The sequence below is a fragment of the Takifugu rubripes genome, unplaced genomic scaffold (genome assembly GCF_901000725.2).
Source record: "Takifugu rubripes unplaced genomic scaffold, fTakRub1.2, whole genome shotgun sequence".
Classification (NCBI taxonomy): Eukaryota; Metazoa; Chordata; class Actinopteri; order Tetraodontiformes; family Tetraodontidae; genus Takifugu; species Takifugu rubripes.
Genome location: NW_021821634.1, coordinates 238,220 through 260,481, shown reverse-complemented (window position 1 = coordinate 260,481; position 22,262 = coordinate 238,220). Strand labels below are relative to the sequence as shown.

At 53.8% G+C, this 22,262-nt stretch overlaps 2 protein-coding genes across 4 annotated transcripts; both read right to left on the bottom strand.

The window, feature by feature from the left end:
- Positions 1-563: 563 nt before the first annotated feature.
- has3 (hyaluronan synthase 3) lies at positions 564-5,718 on the bottom strand. Of its 2 annotated transcripts, XM_029832119.1 has the most exons (5): positions 5,225-5,718; positions 3,579-3,672; positions 2,917-3,449; positions 2,129-2,230; positions 564-2,004 (listed from the first exon to the last, which is right to left on the bottom strand). In XM_029832119.1, the coding sequence occupies exons 1-5, from the start codon at positions 5,270-5,272 to the stop codon at positions 1,075-1,077; spliced, it is 1,707 nt and encodes a 568-aa protein (XP_029687979.1). In that variant the 5' UTR covers positions 5,273-5,718; the 3' UTR covers positions 564-1,074. The 2 variants fall into 2 exon arrangements, with proteins under 2 accessions (XP_029687979.1, XP_029687980.1); XM_029832120.1 differs by lacking the exon at positions 5,225-5,718 and having other exon boundaries at positions 3,526-3,686.
- Positions 5,719-5,832: 114 nt separating this feature from the next.
- Positions 5,833-20,404, bottom strand: tango6 (transport and golgi organization 6 homolog (Drosophila)). Of its 2 annotated transcripts, XM_029832088.1 has the most exons (18): positions 20,246-20,404; positions 19,377-20,026; positions 19,074-19,196; positions 17,223-17,409; positions 17,037-17,143; positions 15,482-15,644; positions 15,307-15,374; positions 13,695-13,807; positions 13,118-13,294; positions 12,916-13,054; positions 12,542-12,736; positions 10,382-10,522; positions 9,810-10,310; positions 9,622-9,679; positions 9,063-9,221; positions 8,824-8,975; positions 7,421-7,534; positions 5,833-6,381 (listed from the first exon to the last, which is right to left on the bottom strand). In XM_029832088.1, the coding sequence occupies exons 1-18, from the start codon at positions 20,295-20,297 to the stop codon at positions 6,205-6,207; spliced, it is 3,276 nt and encodes a 1,091-aa protein (XP_029687948.1). In that variant the 5' UTR covers positions 20,298-20,404; the 3' UTR covers positions 5,833-6,204. The 2 variants fall into 2 exon arrangements, with proteins under 2 accessions (XP_029687948.1, XP_029687949.1); XM_029832089.1 differs by lacking the exons at positions 15,307-15,374; positions 15,482-15,644.
- Between the last annotated feature and the right edge of the window lie 1,858 nt (positions 20,405-22,262).

Sequence of the window (22,262 nt, the reverse complement as noted above, 5' to 3'; positions counted from 1 at the left end):
TGATGTTCAAGAGAGGCTACATGTTTAAAAATATGAATGACACGATTACGCAACCATCAGGAGACATCAGCAGACATCAGGAGACATCAGGAGACATCAGCAGACATCAGGAGACATCAGGAGACATCAGCAGACATCAGTAGACATCAGAAGACATCAGGAGACATCAGCAGACATCAGCAGATATCAGGAGACATCAGGAGACATCAGCAGACATCAGCAGACATCAGGAGACATCAGCAGACATCAGAAGACATCAGCAGACATCAGCAGACATCAGGAGACATCAGGAGACATCAGTAGACATCAGTAGACATCAGTAGACATCAGCAGACATCAGCAGACATCAGGAGACATCAGCAGACATCAGCAGACATCAGGAGACATCAGGAGACATCAGGAGACATCAGCAGACATCAGCAGACATCAGGAGACATCAGGAGACATCAGTAGACATCAGTAGACATCAGCAGACATCAGCAGACATCAGGAGACATCAGGAGACATCAGCAGACATCAGCAGACATCAGGAGACATCAGTAGACATCAGGAGACATCAGTAGACATCAGGAGACATCAGCAGACATCAGCAGACATCAGGAGACATCAGGAGACATCAGTAGACATCAGGAGACATCAGGAGACATCAGGAGACATCAGGAGAGTAGATGTTGTCCTAAAAAGCTGTAACATTATCACAATTCCAACGGGTCTCCTGGATTGAATAATATCGGCTTTCATTTCATTGTCTGTTGGGAAAAGCCAACGCGGCTCATGTTGTTGAGGCCGTGAGAACATGAGGAGCCTCTACCGAGGATCTTGGGTGGTGTCACCTTAGTCCGAGTGCTTCTTTACGATTACAAGAGGAGGTTGTTTTAGAAACGGAGGGCTTCTCTGGGCTTACGGCTGCACCTTCATCCCACGTTGGCTGTGCTGCTCTGATTTCAGACTCCACCTTTGTAGCCGAAGACGTGAGCGTTGCACCTGGTCGGCAGTTTCTCAGGCCAACGATGACCCTCCCAGACTACAGAGGAGCTCAGTGCAAAGAGCAGCCCGGCCTCTCTGAAGGCAGGGTCAGGCCAGGGTTAGAGGCAGGTGGAACTGCTCCGGCCTCTTGTTGCAGCGCTTGGCTACGATAGCCAGGTAGAGCACCAGCAGGACGACCCAGTAGCAGGCGTACAGCAGCGTCCCCGATACCAGCAAGGCCTTTTCCGTCTCATTAAAGGCCTCCTGCGTTTCGTAGTAGATTGTGTAGGCAACACCTCCGAGAAGCACCATGACCCACACCGTCACCGGTACAGCACCAGCAAGGTTCACCACAATCCTCCGGCGGCCCGACGTCCCCCATCCAGCCCTGTTTATGGTCAGCAACGCAAAGATTTTAGCTGGAAGTAAACTGGACATGTAGAGGAGAGAATAGAGCGACATGAAGGTCATGACCAGGCTGCCCCGCAGGAAACAGGCATAGGTGGCTTTCACCATCCCCACCAGCTGCACCGTCAGTAAAAAGAGCAGGATGTTCCACAGGCGTCCCCGGTAGAAAAGGTGGATCACCGTGGCAACCACGAAGAACGGGAAGAAGCCAGTGACCACCGACTCGTAGGTCATCCACAGGCTGTGCTTGTGGAACCACAGAGAGTTGTAGAGCCACTCCCGGAAGTAGGACTTGCTCCATCGGGTCTGCTGGTTCAGCCAGCGCAGGTACTGCGTCGGCGTCTCCGTCTGGCACCGGGAACGAGCCGTGAACTTGGTCTTGAAGCCAAAGCTCAGCACCCGGTTGGTGAGGTGGCGGTCGTCTCCAAAGCTGCACTTGGAGCCCAGGAAGGTCTGGTGGTACCAGGGCTCCAGGAAGCGCTGCAGCAGAGCGTTCCTGTACATGCCCAGAGGTCCGCTGATGCACTGGACACATCCGAAGTAGGACTGGCAGGCCCGCTCCACGTTGAACGCCATCCAGTAGCGCACGCTGCTGAGGAAGGAGATCCAGGAGTCGTATTTGTTAAGGATCTAGAAGAGAAGATGTGAAGGGGAACGTGACGACGACGCACTGATCCACTTTAGTTCACACGTTTAACTGGTGATTTTAGTTTCAACACTGGTCAAAATGGAGGAGAATTCTCTCACGCTCTACCTGCACATCTCCACCAACTCCACCCACCGTCGCATCTTCCTCAAGGATCTTCAGCATTTCCACTGTGCACGCTGGATCTAGAACCGTGTCCGAGTCACACACCTGACAAAAGAGCCACCACACACACACACACACACACACACACACACACACACACACACACACACACACACACACACACACACACACACACACACACACACACACACACACACACACACACACATCAGAAAGACTGGATGAAGTGTTGGGAGAGTTGTCCTGCTCAGGAAGGGAGGAGAACATCTACCCTCAGAGACAGAGTCAACACATCTGCTGATATCTGTCTCCTCATAGCTGCTAAAGCTAAACGTGAGCTAGCTTCCATCAGGACCTCCTGGGCCACCCATGTCCTGCTCTCAGGGGTTGGTGCTGATGTTCGGAACAGGACGACTCAAAGGAAAAGTGTAGTAGACCGTCAGAAGCGCGATGCAGACACATAATTACACGGTAACTACAACAACAGCACAAAGAGATGCAGAAGCTGAAGGTTCCACCTACAGTCCAGAAGGTCCAGACAGTCTGATTAGACTCATCTGTTACCACCTGATTCACAAGTAATTTACTCTAAACACTCTAGACTGCAAATATGACCTGATACAACAGGATGAAGACAAACATCATCATCATTAACATCACCATCACCACCACCACCATCATCACCATCTTCATCACCACATGAACTCCTTCATTTAGCATCCCAACTGGTCTCTGGAGACCAGCAGGTGGAACACAGCAGGGTGTCTCACCTGTAGGTAGTCCACACTGTCCCCCAGTGCTTTGAAGGCCGTGTACATCACTTCTCTTTTCCCTCCCCACTCCTGCATGATGCAGCTGTACTGGAAGCCTCTGACCAGGTGAACCACAGCTGCCCCCTCCTCCGAGTGCTCCGGGGCTCCTGCACCTGCGCCCCGACTGCTGTGGTAGTTTCCTTTCCACACCATGGTGCCCACCTGCTCAGCTCCACCCATAACCTCTTGGAAAATGTCCATCATGTAGCGGTCCTCTGGCCGATTCCCATCCACCACCAGCACCACCTTCAGGCCGGGGAAGGAGATCCGCCGGACACTCCGCAGGCACTTCCTCAGGTAGTCTGGGTCCTCCTGGTAGGCGGCGATGCAGAGGGCCACAGAGCAGCACAGGTGCCCGGTCCTGGGGACGGTCCTCATCTGACGGTGCTCCAGGAAGGCGAAGAGGCTCTGCAGGAACAGGTGGAGGGACAGGAGAGCGCCGTAGAGGCCGAAGGACAGGTGGTGCTGCTCTGTGTGGATGAACTGGTAACCTGGCAGAAGGACAAGGACCCTTTCAGCTACACGTGCACAAGCCTTCACACGTGCACTGCTGCACCTGTCCAGCACCTCTGGGTGGACGCAGCGTTAGCGTCACCTGCCCAGGTGCTGCTCGTCTCTACCTGTGACGTAGGCCAGCAGCATGGTGAGGAGGACCACCGCCGCGAAAAGACTGGTGACCACGACCTTCAGCGCGTCCCTGCAGTGGGAGGACATCTGGAGGAGGACAAGCAGGGGAGGACAAGCAGGGGAGGACAAGCAGGAGAGGACAAGCAGGGGAGGACAAGTAGGAGAGGACAAGCAGGAGAGGACAAGCAGGGGAGGACAAGCAGGGGAGGACAAGCAGGAGAGGACAAGCAGGGGAGGACAAGCAGGGGAGGACAAGCAGGGGAGGACAAGCAGGAGAGGACAAACAGGGGAGGACAAGCAGGAGAGGACAAGCAGGGGAGGACAAACAGGGGAGGACAAACAGGGGAGGACAAGCAGGAGAGGACAAGCAGGAGAGGACAAGCAGGGGAGGACAAGCAGGGGAGGACAAGCAGGAGAGGACAAGCAGGAGAGGACAAGCAGGGGAGGACAAGCAGGGGAGGACAAGCAGGGGAGGACAAGCAGGAGAGGACAAACGGGAGGACAAGCAGGAGAGGACAAGCAGGGGAGGACAAGCAGGGCAGGACAAACAGGGGAGGACAAGCAGGAGAGGACAAGCAAGGGAGGACAAGCAGGGGAGGACAAGCAGGGGAGGACAAGCAGGGGAGGACAAGCAGGAGAGGACAAGCAGGGGAGGACAAGCAGGAGAGGACAAGCAGGGGAGGACAAGCAGGAGAGGACAAGCAGGAGAGGACAAGCAGGGGAGGACAAGCAGGGGAGGACAAACAGGGGAGGACAAGCAGGAGAGGACAAGCAGGGGAGGACAAACAGGAGACAGGTTCAGCAGGCCCACAGCAGGAGCGCAGGAGCCCCCCCCACCCGTCCACCCATCCATCCAGTTACACACACACAGACTCAAACAGTTACACACACACAGACTCAAACAGTTACACACACAGTTACACACACACAGACTCAAACAGTTACACACACACACAGACTCAAACAGTTACGCACACACACAGACTCAAACAGTTACGCACACACACAGACTCAAACAGTTACACACACACAGACTCAAACAGTTACACACACACAGACTCAAACAGTTACACACACACACAGACTCAAACAGTTACACACACAGTTACACACACACAGACTCAAACAGTTACACTGGGACACTCGGCTGAGACGTGTCCCCCCCTAACTAACCCCCCGAGGTGGGACACTTGGTCCCCCCCTAACTAACCCCCTGAGGTGGGACACTCGGTCCCCCCTTAACTAACCCCCTGAGGTGGGACACTCGGCTGAGACGTGCCCCCCCCTAACCCCCTGAGGTGGGACACTCGGTCCCCCCTTAACTAACCCCCTGAGGTGGGACACTCGGGCCCCCCCCCCCCCCTAACCCCCTGAGGTGGGACACTCGGCTGAGACGTGCCCCCCCCTAACCCCCTGAGGTGGGACACTCGGTCCCCCCCTAACTAACCCCCCGAGGTGGGACACTCGGTCCCCCCCCCCCCCTAACCCCCTGAGGTGGGACACTCGGCTGAGACGTGCCCCCCCCCACTCATCTCCATTCCCTGTTTCAGGTCTTCCCCCCCCTGAGCTCCGCTGCAGCCTGACCTTCATTAGGTCGATCACATGATGAATGAACAAAGTTCTGATGAAGGTCCCTTACCTTCCTGGTCCACGTTACCTTCCGTCTTCGTCTCCCTGTCAGGACCATCCCCCCCCCGCCGGCGTCTGCCTGGGCTGCTTCCTGAGCGGAGGCGTCCTCCCACCTCCTCCTCCACCTCCTCCCACCTCCTCCTCAGCACAGCACCCTCCTTGTTCTGCTCCACGCCCTCCACCAGCTCACACTACATCTTTATTCCAGGAGATCCTCAATCCAAAAATAAAGCCTGGAGCTCCGCCCTCCAGCAGTTCAGAGGCAGCTTTCCTCCGTTGCTCCGGCTCCTGAATTAATCTTGGATTCGGGACATGAACCCCCCCCCACAGCTTCTGCTGCCTGAGGCGTCAACGTGGGGACGAAGGTGGAGACAGACGTGTCCTTCAGTGAAGCATCATCATCTCTGCTGCTGCAGCCCCCCCCCCCACATCGGTGGGAACCATGGTGCTGCTCCGTCTCACCTGCACCACCTCTTCTACCCCTCCAACTCCCCACCCCCACCCCGTTCCTGTTCCACCCCTCCACCCTCCTCCCTGCCCGCTCAAAGTTTCCTTTATGAGCTTATTTGTGCCCCCCCCACCTGGAAAACAAGCGTTTGCTCCTACAGACACAGGGAATGATGGGGAAAGTTCTTTTTTATTCATCATGAAGCAGTTTCACCCACTCTTTGATTAGCAAACATGTATTTTGTGCTGAGATGCTAAGCTACATGCTAACGGCTCCATAAGGAGCTTTTACACCGATTTTCACGCCTCCAGGCGGAGCAGAAAGTGTCCGGAAGGATCCGTGGAAACAATCAGTACTGTGTAAACCTCAGTAACCTGAAGATTCCGATAGGAGCATCAGGGTTACCAGTACTCCTGTATTGGTGTTCACTTCCTGTTTACTGATAAACAGGATTTTATGGTTGTTGTCATCACAGCTGACTCGGCGCTCAGGTTCCTCCTCCTCGAGTGGGTCCAGAGCAACGTGCTGCAGACACACGAGCTCTAGGGGAGCACAACAATCTTCTTCTGCAGCTTCTGTTCAGGGAAGATGAACCTTCTCATGATGGTATCCAGCTCCTCCAGAGCCAGCTGGGCATGGAGCACGGCCACATCGTCTGGATCAGAGCCCACCACCCACCGCAGAGCTCGGTACAGGTCCAGCAGCACCTCGCTCAGGACCTGAAGGAGGCCGAGTCTCATTAATAACCATTCCTGTTCCACCCACCCCAAGACAATCATTTCAGACAGTGTTTCTGTTCTCACACCACACGATACGATACGATACGATACGCACGATGCGATATGCACGATACGATACGCACGATGCGATACGCACACGATACAATACGCATGATACGATACGTTACGCACGATACGATACGATACACACGATGCGATACGCACGATGCGATACGCATGATGCGATACGCACGATACGATACGCACGATACGATACGCACGATACGATACGCACGATACGATACACACACGATACAATACGCATGATACGATACGTTACGCACGATACGATACGATACACACGATGCGATACGCACGATGCGATACGCACGATACGATACGATACGCACGATACGATACACACACGATACAATACGCATGATACGATACGCACGATACGTTACGCACGATACGATACGCACACGATACAATACGCATGATACGATACGCACGATGCGATACGCACGATACGATATACACTTGACCAATGTTACACGCGACACACACATTAAACACACTCCCTAACCCTAAGCACACCTGTCCCAGCCTCTGAGGTCCTCTGTCCCATCACCTGTATCATTAACCAGGTCCAGCTGTTTCTAATGACAGGAACTGGCCTGAGACCACAGCTGTGCTTCCACCAGATAACCAGAGGGCAAAATCAGACAAATGACCACTCTCTTTCAAGGAGAAGCTACTCGTGTCTTTTTAGTGCTCAGTAGAAGATCTTAACACGCCACCGCCCCGGACCAGGAGCGGCCCGGACCAGGAGTGGCCCCGGACCAGGAGCGGCCCCGGACCAGGAGCGGCCCCGGACCAGGAGCGGCCCCGGACCAGGAGCGGCCCCGGACCAGAAACGGCCCCGGACCAGGAACAGCCCCGGACCAGGAGCGGCCCGGACCAGGAGCGGCTGCAGCCTGCTGGCACTGGGCTCACGGTGTGTGTGTGTGTGTGTGCGCGTGTGTGTGAGTGTGTGTACCTGGGTTGTCCTGTCACACAGGCCTCGGAGCAGCTGGGTGATAACGTGGACGGCTGCTCGTCTCACCTCTGCCTCCCGTTCTGTCTTTATCAGGGCAGTCAAACAGGAGCTCAGCTGTAGCACACACACGCACGCACGCACGCACGCACGCACGCACGCACGCACGCACGCACGCACGCACGCACGCACGCACGCACGCACGCACGCACGCACGCACACACACACACACACACACACACACACACACACACACACACACACACACACACACACACACACACACACACACACACAAGATTACAGGACACCTTCATATTTGTCCAGGTGTTTTTTTCAATGATTCTGTTCCATTCTTGAGAAACAGATTAGAGTTTTAGATCATTTATACAGCGTTACACCAACGGGGGGGGGGGGGGGGGGGGGGGGCAGAAGGGAACCAGCTATGGGCTCAGCATCAAGAGTTTTGAAAAGGTTGTTTTCATCTCCATGTAAACAGGAAGTGCCATTTTTAGTGAAAATGGTGACACCTTACTCACCCTACTCACTTACTAACCCTAACCAGTAGCTAACCCTAACCAGTAGCTAACCCTAACCAGTAGCTAACCCTAACCCGGGAACCCCCCCACCCCCATCAGCAGCTTTGGCCAATCACTGAGCAACACCTGCTGCTAACCATGCTACCTTTCTTCCTTTCTACCTTTCTTCCTTTCTCCTTTTCTTCCTTTCTCCTTTTCTTCCTTTCTTCCTTTCTCCTTTTCTTCCTTTCTACCTTTCTTCCTTTCTCCTTTTCTTCCTTTCTACCTTTCTCCTTTTCTTCCTTTCTACCTTTCTCCTTTTCTTCCTTTCTACCTTTTCTTCCTTTCTACCTTTCTTCCTTTCTCCTTTTCTTCCTTTCTCCTTTTCTTCCTTTCTCCTTTCTCCTTTTCTACCTTTCTCCTTTTCTTCCTTTCTACCTTTCTTCCTTTTCTTCCTTTCTACCTTTCTTCCTTTCTCCTTTTCTACCTTTCTCCTTTTCTTCCTTTCTCCTTTTCTACCTTTCTACCTTTCTTCCTTTCTTCCTTTCTCCTTTTCTTCCTTTCTCCTTTTCTTCCTTTCTCCTTTTCTACCTTTCTCCTTTTCTTCCTTTCTTCCTTTTCTTCCTTTCTACCTTTCTTCCTTTCTCCTTTTCTACCTTTCTCCTTTTCTTCCTTTCTCCTTTTCTTCCTTTCTTCCTTTCTACCTTTCTTCCTTTCTACCTTTCTCATTGCTCCAACAACATTTGGATTTGCCGCCTCGATACTCTGACCAGGCGTTTGTTACATTCACCAAGAGCGGCGCCAATCTCTAAGGTTCCGACTGCTTCTGGTAACCACGCTGCTGCGTGAAGGTCCTGGGGGGGGGGGGGGGGGGGGGGGGCTTCTCACCTCTGCAGCCAGGGGTCCGAGAGAGTAATCCAACCCCCGACAGAGCGCCCCCAGGTTGGCCAGGCTGCTGGCTCGGATGCTCTGGTCGGGGTCTTTGGTCCCCTGCAGGAAGACACCAACCAAAGGGTAGCCGAGATGTGGGGTCAGATCTCCTGGAGCGAGAAGAAAGGAAGGCTTTGAAGCTTTGAAGCTCTAATTTAGGGAGGATGGGTCATAGAGTCGGCAGAGTGAGAGGTTACCCAGAGCGCTGCTGGCTCTCATCAGGACTTCTCCCATTTTCAGGCGGATCTCCAGAGAACGACCGTGATCGGCCGCTGGCGATGAGGAACCACGCTGGAAATCTTGTAGCAGCCTTTTGAGAATGGGCTCGGGGTGTAGATCAGCCAGTACAGCCAGGCCTGTGTGACAGCCGGGCAGGAAGCACGTCACCATCACCTGACACAGGCGTTCCACCAAGAGCTGCCAGCAGAAGCTTCTAGTGACCATTAATCATCTGCACCTGCTGGTTACTGCTGGTTACCTGCTGGTTACCTGCTGGTTACCTGCACTCTTACTGCTGACTAACTGAAAAAGCTTCATCTACAACATTTAAGGGACGTCTGGAGCTTGGTGGACCACATCAGGTCACACTGCAGGAAACATGCAGCCAATGACCTTCTAATCAGTCTGATGGAGATCAAAGGGCAGCAAGAACCTTCCAGGGTCTCAAAATACGACTTTGGTTTATGATCTCACTTTACCCTTTGAAATCTGTGATAATTTGATGATTGAATCGCACAAACCCAACACAAGTGTTACCTTGAATAGCTGAGAGGTAGATGAACGAATCTTCGTGCTCCACGTTCTTTAAGAACAGCTAGAAGAGACATTAGTCAGGAGTTAGGGTACGACACCAGGTAAGAGCTAATGAAGCTAAAGAAGTGGTGGCGACTACAGCATTGGCAGACCTGCTTCCTAAAAAGGAAGAAACCAAGGGCTTAACTGACATTGAGGATCTCCTCTTGGGCCTGCAGAGCTTCTGGTCTCTTATGTTGCACCATCTGGGTCAGTTCCCTTAATGCAGCAGCTCGAGTGGGCACATCTGGGTCCAAAGCTTCCAGCAGCACATCAGAAAAGCCCCTAAAGTGGGTCTGAGGTGGGTCCGTGGGTCTTGAAGAGCATTCAGCATTTTTCAGAGCTTCTCCTGCTGCCCCTCCAGAGGAGGCCGAGGGTATCTTCTGTGTGCTGGGAGGTGGGAAACGATTTGAGGCAGAACACTGGGGGGGCATCCGAGAGTGGTCCACCTGGGCTGGGGTCCTCTGCTTCCCTGTGGACCTAAACCTTCTGCTATGCTGACGGAGGTCCTCAGGCTGGAAGGCACCGCGGGTGGCGATGACACTTCTGAGGCTGAAGGCCAGCTCCTGGACCGCTGCCACAGAGTGGACCTGAGACAGTTTCTCCAGGACCGGGAGCAGCTTCAACATGGGAAGGTAGTCATCCGCAGTGAGCTGCCACGGGAAGCCCAGAAGATCAGCAGGAGCTGAGGAACAGTGGAACATCTGAGCGGTGTCACAGGTACCTGCTCAGACAGCAGAGAGGCCAGGAGGCCCATCCCCAGGCTCAGCGTCTCCCTGTCCACCAGGTTCACAAGACCAGGATTAGAGGCCTGATCCAGACCCACACAGGCCCTCTGAAACAGGGTCGCCAGGAAATCCACCACCTGGAGAGAACATCAGAGCAGACAGCACATGAAATACAGAAGCTGTTCACACACCATCATGGAGAGCAACATCTGGATGGAGGCCAAGGCACAGGTGTGTCCCCTGTCTGAGCAGTGCAGATCAGACCTGGCACAGGTGTGTCCCCTGTCTGAGCAGTGCAGATCAGACCTGGCACAGGTGTGTCCCCTGTCTACGCAGTGCAGATCAGACCTGGCACAGGTGTGTCTTGTCTGAGCAGTGCAGATCAGACCTGGCACAGGTGTGTCCCCTGTCTGAGCAGTGCAGATCAAACCTGGCACAGGTGTGTCTCCTGTCTGAGCAGTGCAGATCAGACCTGGCACAGGTGTGTCTCCTGTCTGAGCAGTGCAGATCAGACCTGGCACAGGTGTGTCTCCTGTCTGAGCATTGCAGATCAGACCTGGCACAGGTGTGTCTCCTGTCTGAGCAGTGCAGATCAGACCTGGCACAGGTGTGTCTCCTGTCTGAGCAGTGCAGATCAGACCTGGCACAGGTGTGTCCCCTGTCTGAGCAGTGCAGATCAGACCTGGCACAGGTGTGTCCCCTGTCTACGCAGTGCATATCAGACCTGGCACAGGTGTGTCCCCTGTCTACGCAGTGCAGATCAGACCTGGCACAGGTGTGTCCCCTGTCTGAGCAGTGCAGATCAGACCTGGAGCTGGCACAGGTGTGTCTCCTGTCTGAGCAGTGCAGATCAGACCTGGCACAGGTGTGTCTCCTGTCTACGCAGTGCAGATCAGACCTGGCACAGGTGTGTCCCCTGTCTGAGCAGTGCAGATCAGACCTGGCACAGGTGTGTCCCCTGTCTGAGCAGTGCAGATCAGACCTGGCACAGGTGTGTCTCCTGTCTGAGCAGTGCAGATCAGACCTGGCACAGGTGTGTCTCCTGTCTGAGCAGTGCAGATCAGACCTGGCACAGGTGTGTCTCCTGTCTGAGCAGTGCAGATCAGACCTGGCACAGGTGTGTCCCCTGTCTGAGCAGTGCAGATCAGACCTGGCACAGGTGTGTCCCCTGTCTACGCAGTGCAGATCAGACCTGGCACAGGTGTGTCCCCTGTCTACGCAGTGCAGATCAGACCTGGCACAGGTGTGTCCCCTGTCTGAGCAGTGCAGATCAGACCTGGAGCTGGCACAGGTGTGTCTCCTGTCTGAGCAGTGCAGATCAGACCTGGCACAGGTGTGTCTCCTGTCTACGCAGTGCAGATCAGACCTGGCACAGGTGTGTCCCCTGTCTACGCAGTGCAGATCAGACCTGGCACAGGTGTGTCCCCTGTCTGAGCAGTGCAGATCAGACCTGGCACAGGTGTGTCTCCCGTCTGAGCAGTGCAGATCAGACCTGGAGCTGGCACAGGTGTGTCTCCCGTCTGAGCAGTGCAGATCAGACCTGGCACAGGTGTGTCTCCTGTCTACGCAGTGCAGATCAGACCTGGCACAGGTGTGTCCCCTGTCTGAGCAGTGCAGATCAGACCTGGCACAGGTGTGTCCCCTGTCTGAGCAGTGCAGATCAGACCTGGCACAGGTGTGTCCCCTGTCTACGCAGTGCAGATCAGACCTGGCACAGGTGTGTCTCCTGTCTACGCAGTGCAGATCAGACCTGGCACAGGTGTGTCTCCTGTCTACGCAGTGCAGATCAGACCTGGCACAGGTGTGTCCCCTGTCTACGCAGTGCAGATCAGACCTGGCACAGGTGTGTCCCCTGTCTGAGCAGTGCAGATCAGACCTGGCACAGGTGTGTCCCCTGTCTGAGCAGTGCAGATCAGACCTGGCACAGGTGTGTCCCCTGTCTGAGCAGTGCAGATCAGACCTGGCACAGGTGTGTCCCCTGTCTGAGCAGTGCAGATCAGACCTGGCACAGGTGTGTCCCCTGTCTGAGCAGTGCAGATCAGACCTGGCACAGGTGTGTCCCCTGTCTGAGCAGTGCAGATCAGACCTGGAGCTGGCACAGGTGTGTCTCCTGTCTACGCAGTGCAGATCAGACCTGGTGGGCGGAGGTGACTCACCTGTGTGCGCTTCCTCAGCAGCACAGTGTGATGAAGACATTCCACCATCCCAGCCAGCACCTGGAGCAGGGCCAGCCTGCCGCCCCGCCCCTCCGTCCTGGGCCCGTCCTCTCCAGCCTGGAGCGTCATGGACCCAACAGCCAGCTCCTCTTCATCACTTCCCTCCTCTTCACTGGAGGCCCAGGTCGTTAGCTCCTGTCAGGCGCAGCAGAAGGTCGAACAAGGTCAGATTTTACATGAAGCAGACTGTGATTGAGGATCTCCTCGGACTACGTGTCTCTTCTGTCCTGTCCCCCCTCTTTAACTATCTGTCCAACAGCAGGAGGGTCTCCCGTCCCAGCCTGGTTCTGCTCAGGGTTTCTGCGGACTCTTGCCTGCAGGAGGTGCAGGAAGAAGGCCCCGGGCAGGTCGCTGTCCTGGAGCTCAGCCAGCAGGTGCATCAGACACTCCAGCCTCCACTGCTCTGCTGACAGCTTCTCATACAGGACGTCCTCTTCATCCTCATCTTCCTCACTGTCAGTACAGGAACACTGAGAAGCCACGTCTACAGAGGGACAGAAGCTCAGGTGGTCCTACCTGGTGCTGTCCCTGGGACACAGCCGGGCCCCCCCCTCACTGCCCGGGCTGAAGTGGAGGGAGGCGGCAGCCTGGCCCCGTGGCCCCTGCAGGCCGGACAGCTGCTGCAGCACCAGCAGGGCCTCACCTGGGTGGGCGTGGCCCAGGAACCAGAGCAGGATCTCCTGGCAGGAGGTCCTGGGACGACACACGCATCACACTCACCTTCTGAAGTCATTTTACACCACAGACGACATCATACAGACATGAGAATTACTCGATTAGGTTATTAGAGGTCACCAGTATCATCCAACCCGCCTGGGTCACATGACCCACCCCGCAGTGATGATGCAACCCCTGTTTAGATGAGAGCTTCCACCTCTGATGTTCTACTGGTGCTTAAATGCCCTGAATTGTCTCTGGAATCACCAGGTGGTCCAGGTGGAACCAGGATTTAAAGATAAAGCTGTGAGAAGAATTCCCAACATCCTCATTCTTGAGCTCGTTTAAAGGTTCCGGTGGAGCTTCTCGACTCGGCTTTGTCTCTACATGATGCTATGAACACGTGTACTTTTGGAATGTGCATGAACAACAGTACCGTAAGTGGGACACGTTCTGCTTGGTGAAGCAGAAGAGCGTGAAGATGATGGGAAGAACTTCCTGGAGAGCTTTGAGGAGAGACGCTGGTTGGCCGTCTCCGAGCAGGCAGATCTGAGGACAGCGAGACATCAGAGAGAAAAGCTCAATATGGAAACACACTCCTCTCCTTCCTCCCTGTTGCTAACCCCCGCCTCCACCGGGACCCTGCAGGTTAACAGCAGTTGTTGCTAACCCTCTGCTAATCCACTAACCCACTGGGACCCTGCAGGTTAACAGCAGTTGTTGCTAACCCTCTGCTAATCCACTAACCCACTGGGACCCTGCAGGTTAACAGCAGTTGTTGCTAACCCTCTGCTAATCCACTAACCCACTGGGACCCTGCAGGTTAACAGCGGTTGTTGCTAACCCTCTGCTAATCCACTAACCCACTGGGACCCTGCAGGTTAACAGCGGTTGTTGCTAACCCCCGCCTCCACCGGGACCCTGCAGGTTAACAGCGGTTGTTGCTAACCCCCGCCTCCACCGGGACCCTGCAGGTTAACAGCGGTTGTTGCTAACCCTCTGCTAATCCACTAACCCACTGGGACCCTGCAGGTTAACAGCGGTTGTTGCTAACCCCCGCCTCCACCGGGACCCTGCAGGTTAACAGCGGTTGTTGCTAACCCCCACCTCCACCGGGACCCTGCAGGTTAACAGCGGTTGTTGCTAACCCTCTGCTAATCCACTAACCCACTGGGACCCTGCAGGTTAACAGCGGTTGTTGCTAACCCCCACCTCCACCGGGACCCTGCAGGTTAACAGCGGTTGTTGCTAACCCTCTGCTAATCCACTAACCCACTGGGACCCTGCAGGTTAACAGCGGTTGTTGCTAACCCCCGCCTCCACCGGGACCCTGCAGGTTAACAGCGGTTGTTGCTAACCCCCGCCTCCACCGGGACCCTGCAGGTTAACAGCGGTTGTTGCTAACCCCCACCTCCACCGGGACCCTGCAGGTTAACAGCGGTTGTTGCTAACCCTCTGCTAATCCACTAACCCACTGGGACCCTGCAGGTTAACAGCGGTTGTTGCTAACCCCCGCCTCCACCGGGACCCTGCAGGTTAACAGCGGTTGTTGCTAACCCTCTGCTAATCCACTAACCCACTGGGACCCTGCAGGTTAACAGCGGTTGTTGCTAACCCCCACCTCCACTGGCCCCGGTTCCTGATTCAACATTCCTCCAGGCTGGTGAGGCTGGAGTGTCCAGATGCAGACGGGCAGCCTCAGACCAGTTTCGTTGGCATGATGGTGTGAAAGCTGTGGTCAGAGGGAGGCAGAAGATGTTGGCAGGAACCCCTGGAAGCTGCTTCCCATCCAAGCCTGGAAGGCGTCTGTGCCTCTGTGTTATGAGGGCTAACCCTCCTCTGGGCCCGGACTACAGCACCTTCTAGAATCAGCCTCACAGTCCACATGTTGTCTGATGTTGAGATCACATGACAGTGAAGCCCGCACCCTCCAGCTGATGCAGCTCGTGCTACTGCACGGGGGCGAGGTCACATCGTGCTTCTTGGTCGGCCCCCAAACCGGGACAGCAGAAGACTACTGGGTCTGCCTGACGCCTTGTTGGCCTCACCTTGTGCACACCATCGATACAGCGGCTCAGTTCCCACTCCTCCACCGCCTCCTGGGAACCAGGCTCTCCTGGGAAAGGGTCACAGCCGTGAGTTAAACACCACCTAACGCTGGAAGCTGCTGATTGGCTCCAAACATGAGTGTATCACAGGAAGGGGGAGATAAGCAAGACTGACGGGGTGCAGGGATGCAGCGGTGAAGAGGTGTCAACAGTGGGAGGAGCAGGAGCTGCTGAGCAACGCCGGGCCTCTCCTCCGCCATCACGTGCACGGTCCTGACCGCCACGCCATGATACGGCCGAGCGACCAGCTTATCTCTGAAGTGCAGGAGATCAAGGATCTACAAGCAGAAACACACTTTAATCTGACCATTTCTGCATTATTCAAACACACGAGGATCCAGAATAATGAAGAGCCGCGAGGCTAAAACAGGTTATTGCTCAACAGGCAGGTGTGTGCCGTACCTGTGGACACTGTCCTGTAATAGACAGGTGTGTGTCGTACCTGTGGACACTGTCCTGTAATAGGCAGGTGTGTGCCGTACCTGTGGACACTGTCCTGTAGTAGGCAGGTGTGTGCCGTACCTGTGGACACTGTCCTGTAATAGGCAGGTGTGTGCCGTACCTGTGGACACACTGTCCTGTAATAGGCAGGTGTGTGCCGTACCTGTGGACACACTGTCCTGTAGTAGGCAGGTGTGTGCCGTACCTGTGGACACTGTCCTGTAATAGGCAGGTGTGTGCCGTACCTGTGGACACACTGTCCTGTAATAGGCAGGTGTGTGCCGTACCTGTGGACACACTGTCCTGTAATAGGCAGGTGTGTGCCGTACCTGTGGACACACTGTCCTGTAATAGGCAGGTGTGTGCCGTACCTGTGGACACACTGTCCTGTAATAGGCAGGTGTGTGCCGTACCTGTGGACACACTGTCCTGTAATAGGCAGGTGTGTGCCGTACCTGTGGACACTGTCCTGTAGTAGGCAGGTGTGTGCCGTACCTGTGGACACTGTCCTGTAATAGGCAGGTGTGTGCCGTACCTGTGGACACTGTCCTGTAATAGGCAGGTGTGTGCCGTACCTGTGGACACTGTCCTGTAATAGGCAGGTGTGTGTCGTACCTGTGGACACTGTCCTGTAATAGACAGGTGTGTGCCGTACCTGTGGACACTGTCCTGTAGTAGGCAGGTGTGTGCCGTACCTGTGGACACTGTCCTGTAGTAGGCAGGTGTGTGCCGTACCTGTGGACACTGTCCTGTAGTAGGCAGGTGTGTGCCGTACCTGTGGACACTGTCCTGTAATAGGCAGGTGTGTGCCGTACCTGTGGACACACTGTCCTGTAATAGGCAGGTGTGTGCCGTACCTGTGGACACACTGTCCTGTAATAGGCAGGTGTGTGCCGTACCTGTGGACACACTGTCCTGTAATAGGCAGGTGTGTGCCGTACCTGTGGACACACTGTCCTGTAATAGGCAGGTGTGTGCCGTACCTGTGGACACACTGTCCTGTAATAGGCAGGTGTGTGCCGTACCTGTGGACACACTGTCCTGTAATAGGCAGGTGTGTGCCGTACCTGTGGACACTGTCCTGTAATAGGCAGGTGTGTGCCGTACCTGTGGACACACTGTCCTGTAGTAGGCAGGTGTGTGCCGTACCTGTGGACACTGTCCTGTAGTAGGCAGGTGTGTGCCGTACCTGTGGACACTGTCCTGTAGTAGGCAGGTGTGTGCCGTACCTGTGGACACACTGTCCTGTAGTAGCTGTCTGCTGAGGCTGACTGTTGTGGACAGGTCACCAGGATCCTGGCCACTGCCTCACATTTCCTCCAGTCCAACGTCTCCTCTAAAGAACAGCAACAGCGTTTTGTGTTACTGACATCAAAGAAACTATTCGATTCTGTCCTGTAGGTTCTTTGATCTACCTGCACCCTGACCCAAGATGGCCGTCACCACAGCATGAACGCCGCGAGGCTGCATCAGGCGCTCCGACAGCAGCTGACCGCAGAGACGTCTCAACCACCCTGGACTGGATCCTGGCCTGGATCCTGGACTGGGTCCTGGACTGGGTCCTGGAGCGGCTCTGCTGCTGGAGGCTCTTCTGGACCTGGACTGAGGACAGAGACCAGACATAAAATGGGAAAGTCAAACCACCCAGATCCCAGATGATGCTGAGAAGTTACAAATGAGAGAGAAAAGATGAAGAGGAAGAAGATAAAGGAAGTGTCTGGCTGCAGTATAATGTGGCCTTGGCTGATGCTGAAGGGTTCGGGTTCGAGCATCATCCATCCCATAGTTGAGTCCACTGCTCCGGCTTCTGCTGCACCAGCTGTGTGTGTTCACATGCTGCCAGTGCTGGTCAGGGCTCGCCTTCCTCAGAACATCAACAGGTCACGTTTACAGAGATCTGCAAATAGGTCTGCTCAAAACTGCCCAACAACACCTCCAGAGCTCTTCTCCCACCCACAACACGGTTTCCATGACGACATGAACCCTTCTGCTCTTATTACCACCAACATCCACCCAAGTATCCATAGCATGAGGAGACCAGTCCAGTCACCTCTGTCTCTCTGCTGGTCCCTCAGACCCAGTGGTCCCTTAGACCCCCGTGGTCCCTCAGACCCAGTGGTCCCTCAGACCCAGTGGTCCCTCAGACCCCCGTGGTCCCTCAGACCCCCGTGGTCCCTCAGACCCAGTGGTCCCTCAGACCCCCGTGGTCCCTTAGACCCAGTGGTCCCTCAGACCCAGTGGTCCCTCAGACCCACGTGGTCCCTCAGACCCAGTGGTCCCTCAGACCCCCGTGGTCCCTTAGACCCAGTGGTCCCTCAGACCCAGTGGTCCCTCAGACCCACGTGGTCCCTCAGACCCAGTGGTCCCTCAGACCCCCGTGGTCCCTTAGACCCAGTGGTCCCTCAGACCCAGTGGTCCCTCAGACCCCGTGGTCCCTCAGACCCCCGTGGTCCCTTAGACCCAGTGGTCCCTCAGACCCAGTGGTCCCTCAGACCCACGTGGTCCCTCAGACCCAGTGGTCCCTCAGACCCCCGTGGTCCCTTAGACCCAGTGGTCCCTCAGACCCAGTGGTCCCTCAGACCCCCGTGGTCCCTTAGACCCAGTGGTCCCTCAGACCCAGTGGTCCCTCAGACCCACGTGGTCCCTCAGACCCAGTGGTCCCTCAGACCCCCGTGGTCCCTTAGACCCAGTGGTCCCTCAGACCCACGTGGTCCCTCAGACCCAGTGGTCCCTCAGACCCCCGTGGTCCCCCCTCCTGCTCTGCCAGAGACCCTGCAGAGCCCTGGTGGTACCAACCCGACACTCTGGAGCCGATGATGACATTGTCACGTGTGATGTGTGCAGGAAGCTGATCTGTCACCATGGTAACACACATGAGAGCAGTTCCCTCTATCCTGGTAATCTCCAGCATGAACAGATGCAGCTTCAGCCAGTAAAAATAAAGATCTTCATTGTTTTACTGCAACTCCAAACGAAGGCTTAATAACGAGTTAATATAGTCTGAATGGAGCCGAACATGAAAGGATTTTAGTGTGAAACATGTTGTAGTTCAACATGTCACCGACTCATCACTCTATTACTCAACGTAGACAATTCCCAAAGTTCCCGGGATCCCACAAATTCTAGGAAATATCAGTATCAGCAAAACGACCGTTTACTCGTATTTACTCGTATTTACTCGTATTTCCTGGTATTTACTCGTATTTCCTGGCATCAGTTCCATCCCTGAACTCACAGGTTGCGTAATGTTGCAAATATATGCTCACCTTTTTTGGACCGTTCTGGAGAAGAAGCAGCTGTTGGATCACGATGGGCTGGTAGATGTTCCTCAGAAGACCTTTAAGGGCCTCTCTGCAAGCCTGGCATTCCTCAGCACTGAGCTCCAGAACCTGAGAGGTTGACAAGACCCAAAGCATCCCTTATTTATCTGGACCGGAACGTTTTGGGAGATAAAGCGTTTCGTTCTGTTCCAGTTATACTGCACATTTCTCTATCCAGTGACTGATTAGTCATGAGAACCGTGTCAGGTCGTTGAGGGCAACCTTGGTGGATATTCCCGGCTGAGTTACCTTCTCCGCATCGCTTCCTTTCACACACTCTGTCTGGTAGCCGAGCTGGCACAACGCAGCCATGAGATCATTCAGGTGCTGCATGAAGACCACTGCAGCCAGAGATGGCAGCGCTGCCACCTTCAGCAGGACGGTGGTGGTGGTAAACAGGCGCCGTCTTGGTTCCTGCACTGTCCTGCTACACAGCTTTTGCACCTTGGCACCAAAGGCGGACCTGTGGGCCAGAGGCAGGCCCACGCCTGGAGCCAGGTAGGGACACAGCCCCAGAGAAACCACGAACTGTAGAGCCGAGGAGAGCGCTTTCTGCTGTGTGACGCTGAGGACGTCTGGAGACAGAGGAGGGGGCGCTTCTGCAGCAGGGGGCTCGGCTGGCTCAGAGGCAGAGCTCTGCTGGAACCGCTCCAGCTCTGCAGAAAGATGCCTGGCTAAAGTGAGGAGAAGCATCAGGCATTCCTGGACAAAATCCCAGGCGACATCTCCGGTAGGGCTGGAGAACCACAGCGCCTGTGCCCTCGCGGCCTCCCGCAGCCTCCGCACCTCCCCGAGGGCCCTGTCCTCCTCCAGCTGTTCCAGCAGCGAGCTCGTGTTTGCCTGCAGCGCTGCAGAAACAGCTTCTTCTGGGCTACACTGAGCATCATCTCCTGATGTTTCTGCAGATTCCAAACACACACATGGTGACAGATATTAGGGATGGGACCTGATCCAGGAAGGGGTTCGGATACCAACCTAATTCCCAGATCTGTATTCTAGCTGCATGTGTGAAGTTTTTAACAAGTTAAACTGCTTCCTTGTTTTATGTCATATGGCCAAACTGCATTAACCGCGACTGAGTTTAGTCCCCGGTTGGATCAGCGTTTATATTCACTTACCGCCAAGAGGTTTGGTCAGAATATTAATGGCCGAGAGGATTAACGCGGTCATTTCCCCAGTTTTACAACCTCAAAACGATGCGAAGCAACTCCGCATCTTCTTCTACGGAACGACAAGAACCGATTCAAGCCATTTCCGCTTCCGCTCTTCTTCTTCTTCCTTATGGCGGTTGGAACCCAGCTTTAAGTGCATTAGCGCCACCTGCTGGACCGGAGCGCGGCGCAGCTCTAAACCCTGCTGCTGAGCCCTGGCACATCTAAAAATCACCCTAAAAGTAACATCGTTCGATGTCCTCAATTAGTCCACATTGGTGTATGTGTTTGTAACTCTGGACATACTGTTGCATGTGTGTAGACTTTAATAAACTGCCTGGAGCTTTTTCTTATATAACTATTCCCTTCAATCTCCCTTTTCCCTTGATCTGTTTCCAGGAGACTCAAATCAATATGTGTCTCTTCCAGTGTCCAAGGTGGGACAACACCGAGGGACTGTCCTACTCACACTTGTGTCCTCACTCCTATTCTCTCTAATGCAGCCTTGAATCCTCCCTCCAAAGCTGTGTACCCTTAAATGTGCCACTCATGATTGCTCTGGTCTTATTTCTACACCCATCTCCACTTAGGGTTAGGGTTAGGGCTGACACTGGTGCGCTTTTCTTGGCACCACTGTGGTGCCAAGAAACCCTAACCCTAACCCTAACCCTAACCCTAACCCTAACCCTAACCCTAGCACACTCCTAGTGCCCAATATTGTATAAGAAGCAGATTCATCTACTATAAACCTGCAATTTAACACAGACCCGATTAAACCTGTATAGACGGTTGACGCTCTATGTCCCTGGTTGAGATTAGCTCCGCCTTGTGGTGGATGGTGGTAACTGCAAGGGCTTTCAGCCTAATAATGATTTAATTAGACACACACACACACACACACACACACACACACACACACACACTGATACTGGTGATCATTCCAACCATATTCTCATCACTGTGCTTTAAATGACATCAAGCTCTTTTAACTGTTGTGCTGCTGTATATCATAACCTATAATTGATCTTATTAATCCAATTAATCATATGTTCTGATTGATTTCAGAACATTTTACTCCACTCTACTCCCAAAACATTTCCTTTTTTTGACTCTCTTATCAAACCACATCTCTAGAAATTTAACAACTCACACTCTAACTTTTTATAAAGGTTACACTTGAATTTTTCTTGAATTTTCTTTTGTGAAAAATCCAACTTTTGTCCTCCCCACTGTAAATCTGAACTTGTTGACCAGAATGCCATCTTGCAAAGACATTTTGTAAACGTTTGACCACATTCCTGCTCCAGCATCAGCAAACAAAGATATTTGATTCTCACTTGTCATTTATCATAATTGAAAATATAATTGGGCTAATAATACTGCCCTGAGGAGCCCCCTGTCTACTGTCATACATTCTGAATACTTATTTGTTATTTATTATCAGTTATTTCCCCTCACTTGTATTTTCCTGCTACTCAGACATTCAGTTATCTATCATCTTAATTTTGGCCTGTAACTCTCTCTGGTTTCCTGACTGGAACTACAGCTGCATCCTCAACAACAACTTAACTGTCTCAACATTCCAAGGAAGAGCAATGAAATCTGAACTCTATCTGAACTTCACAGTCTCCTCTGGGTTTGGGTTGATACCTTTATCTTTTTCACATCTGGCCAAGGAGCTCAGCTGTAATGACGTTCGGACTTTTGTCTCAGAATTTCCTTGTGCTACAATTTTGGCCCATAGGAAAGCAAAGTGTGTTGTCTGTTAACCCCTTCACCCCTAACTGAGCAGAAATGGGATCAGGCAAGGCTAAAGATCAAAGGATGGAAGAAGCTTTGACATCTGATCGATACTATCGGCCTGTTACGCTGTTACAACCGCCTGCTGCGACGCCAAGACCGGTTACATTTAGAAACTACAGAAATACAAAGTCCACAAGGTGAAACACTGAAAACAAAACGTTTGATTCTGTGTGCAGCTGCA

Coding starts and splice junctions, on each gene's coding strand:
- has3 (XM_029832119.1), bottom strand. CDS start 5,272: ATGGTCCTGACAGGGAGACGAAGACGGAAGGTAACGTGGACCAGGAAG. Junction 3,673..5,224: donor AGGTAACGTGGACCAGGAAG/GTAAGGGACCTT, acceptor GTCCTCCTCCAG/ATGTCCTCCCACTGCAGGGA. Junction 2,231..2,916: donor ACAGTGTGGACTACCTACAG/GTGAGACACCCT, acceptor CTCTTTTGTCAG/GTGTGTGACTCGGACACGGT.
- tango6 (XM_029832088.1), bottom strand. CDS start 20,297: ATGACCGCGTTAATCCTCTCGGCCATTAATATTCTGACCAAACCTCTT. Junction 19,197..19,376: donor AAGGAAGCGATGCGGAGAAG/GTAACTCAGCCG, acceptor TCAACCTCTCAG/GTTCTGGAGCTCAGTGCTGA. Junction 13,295..13,694: donor CAGAACGTGTCCCACTTACG/GTACTGTTGTTC, acceptor GTGTCGTCCCAG/GACCTCCTGCCAGGAGATCC.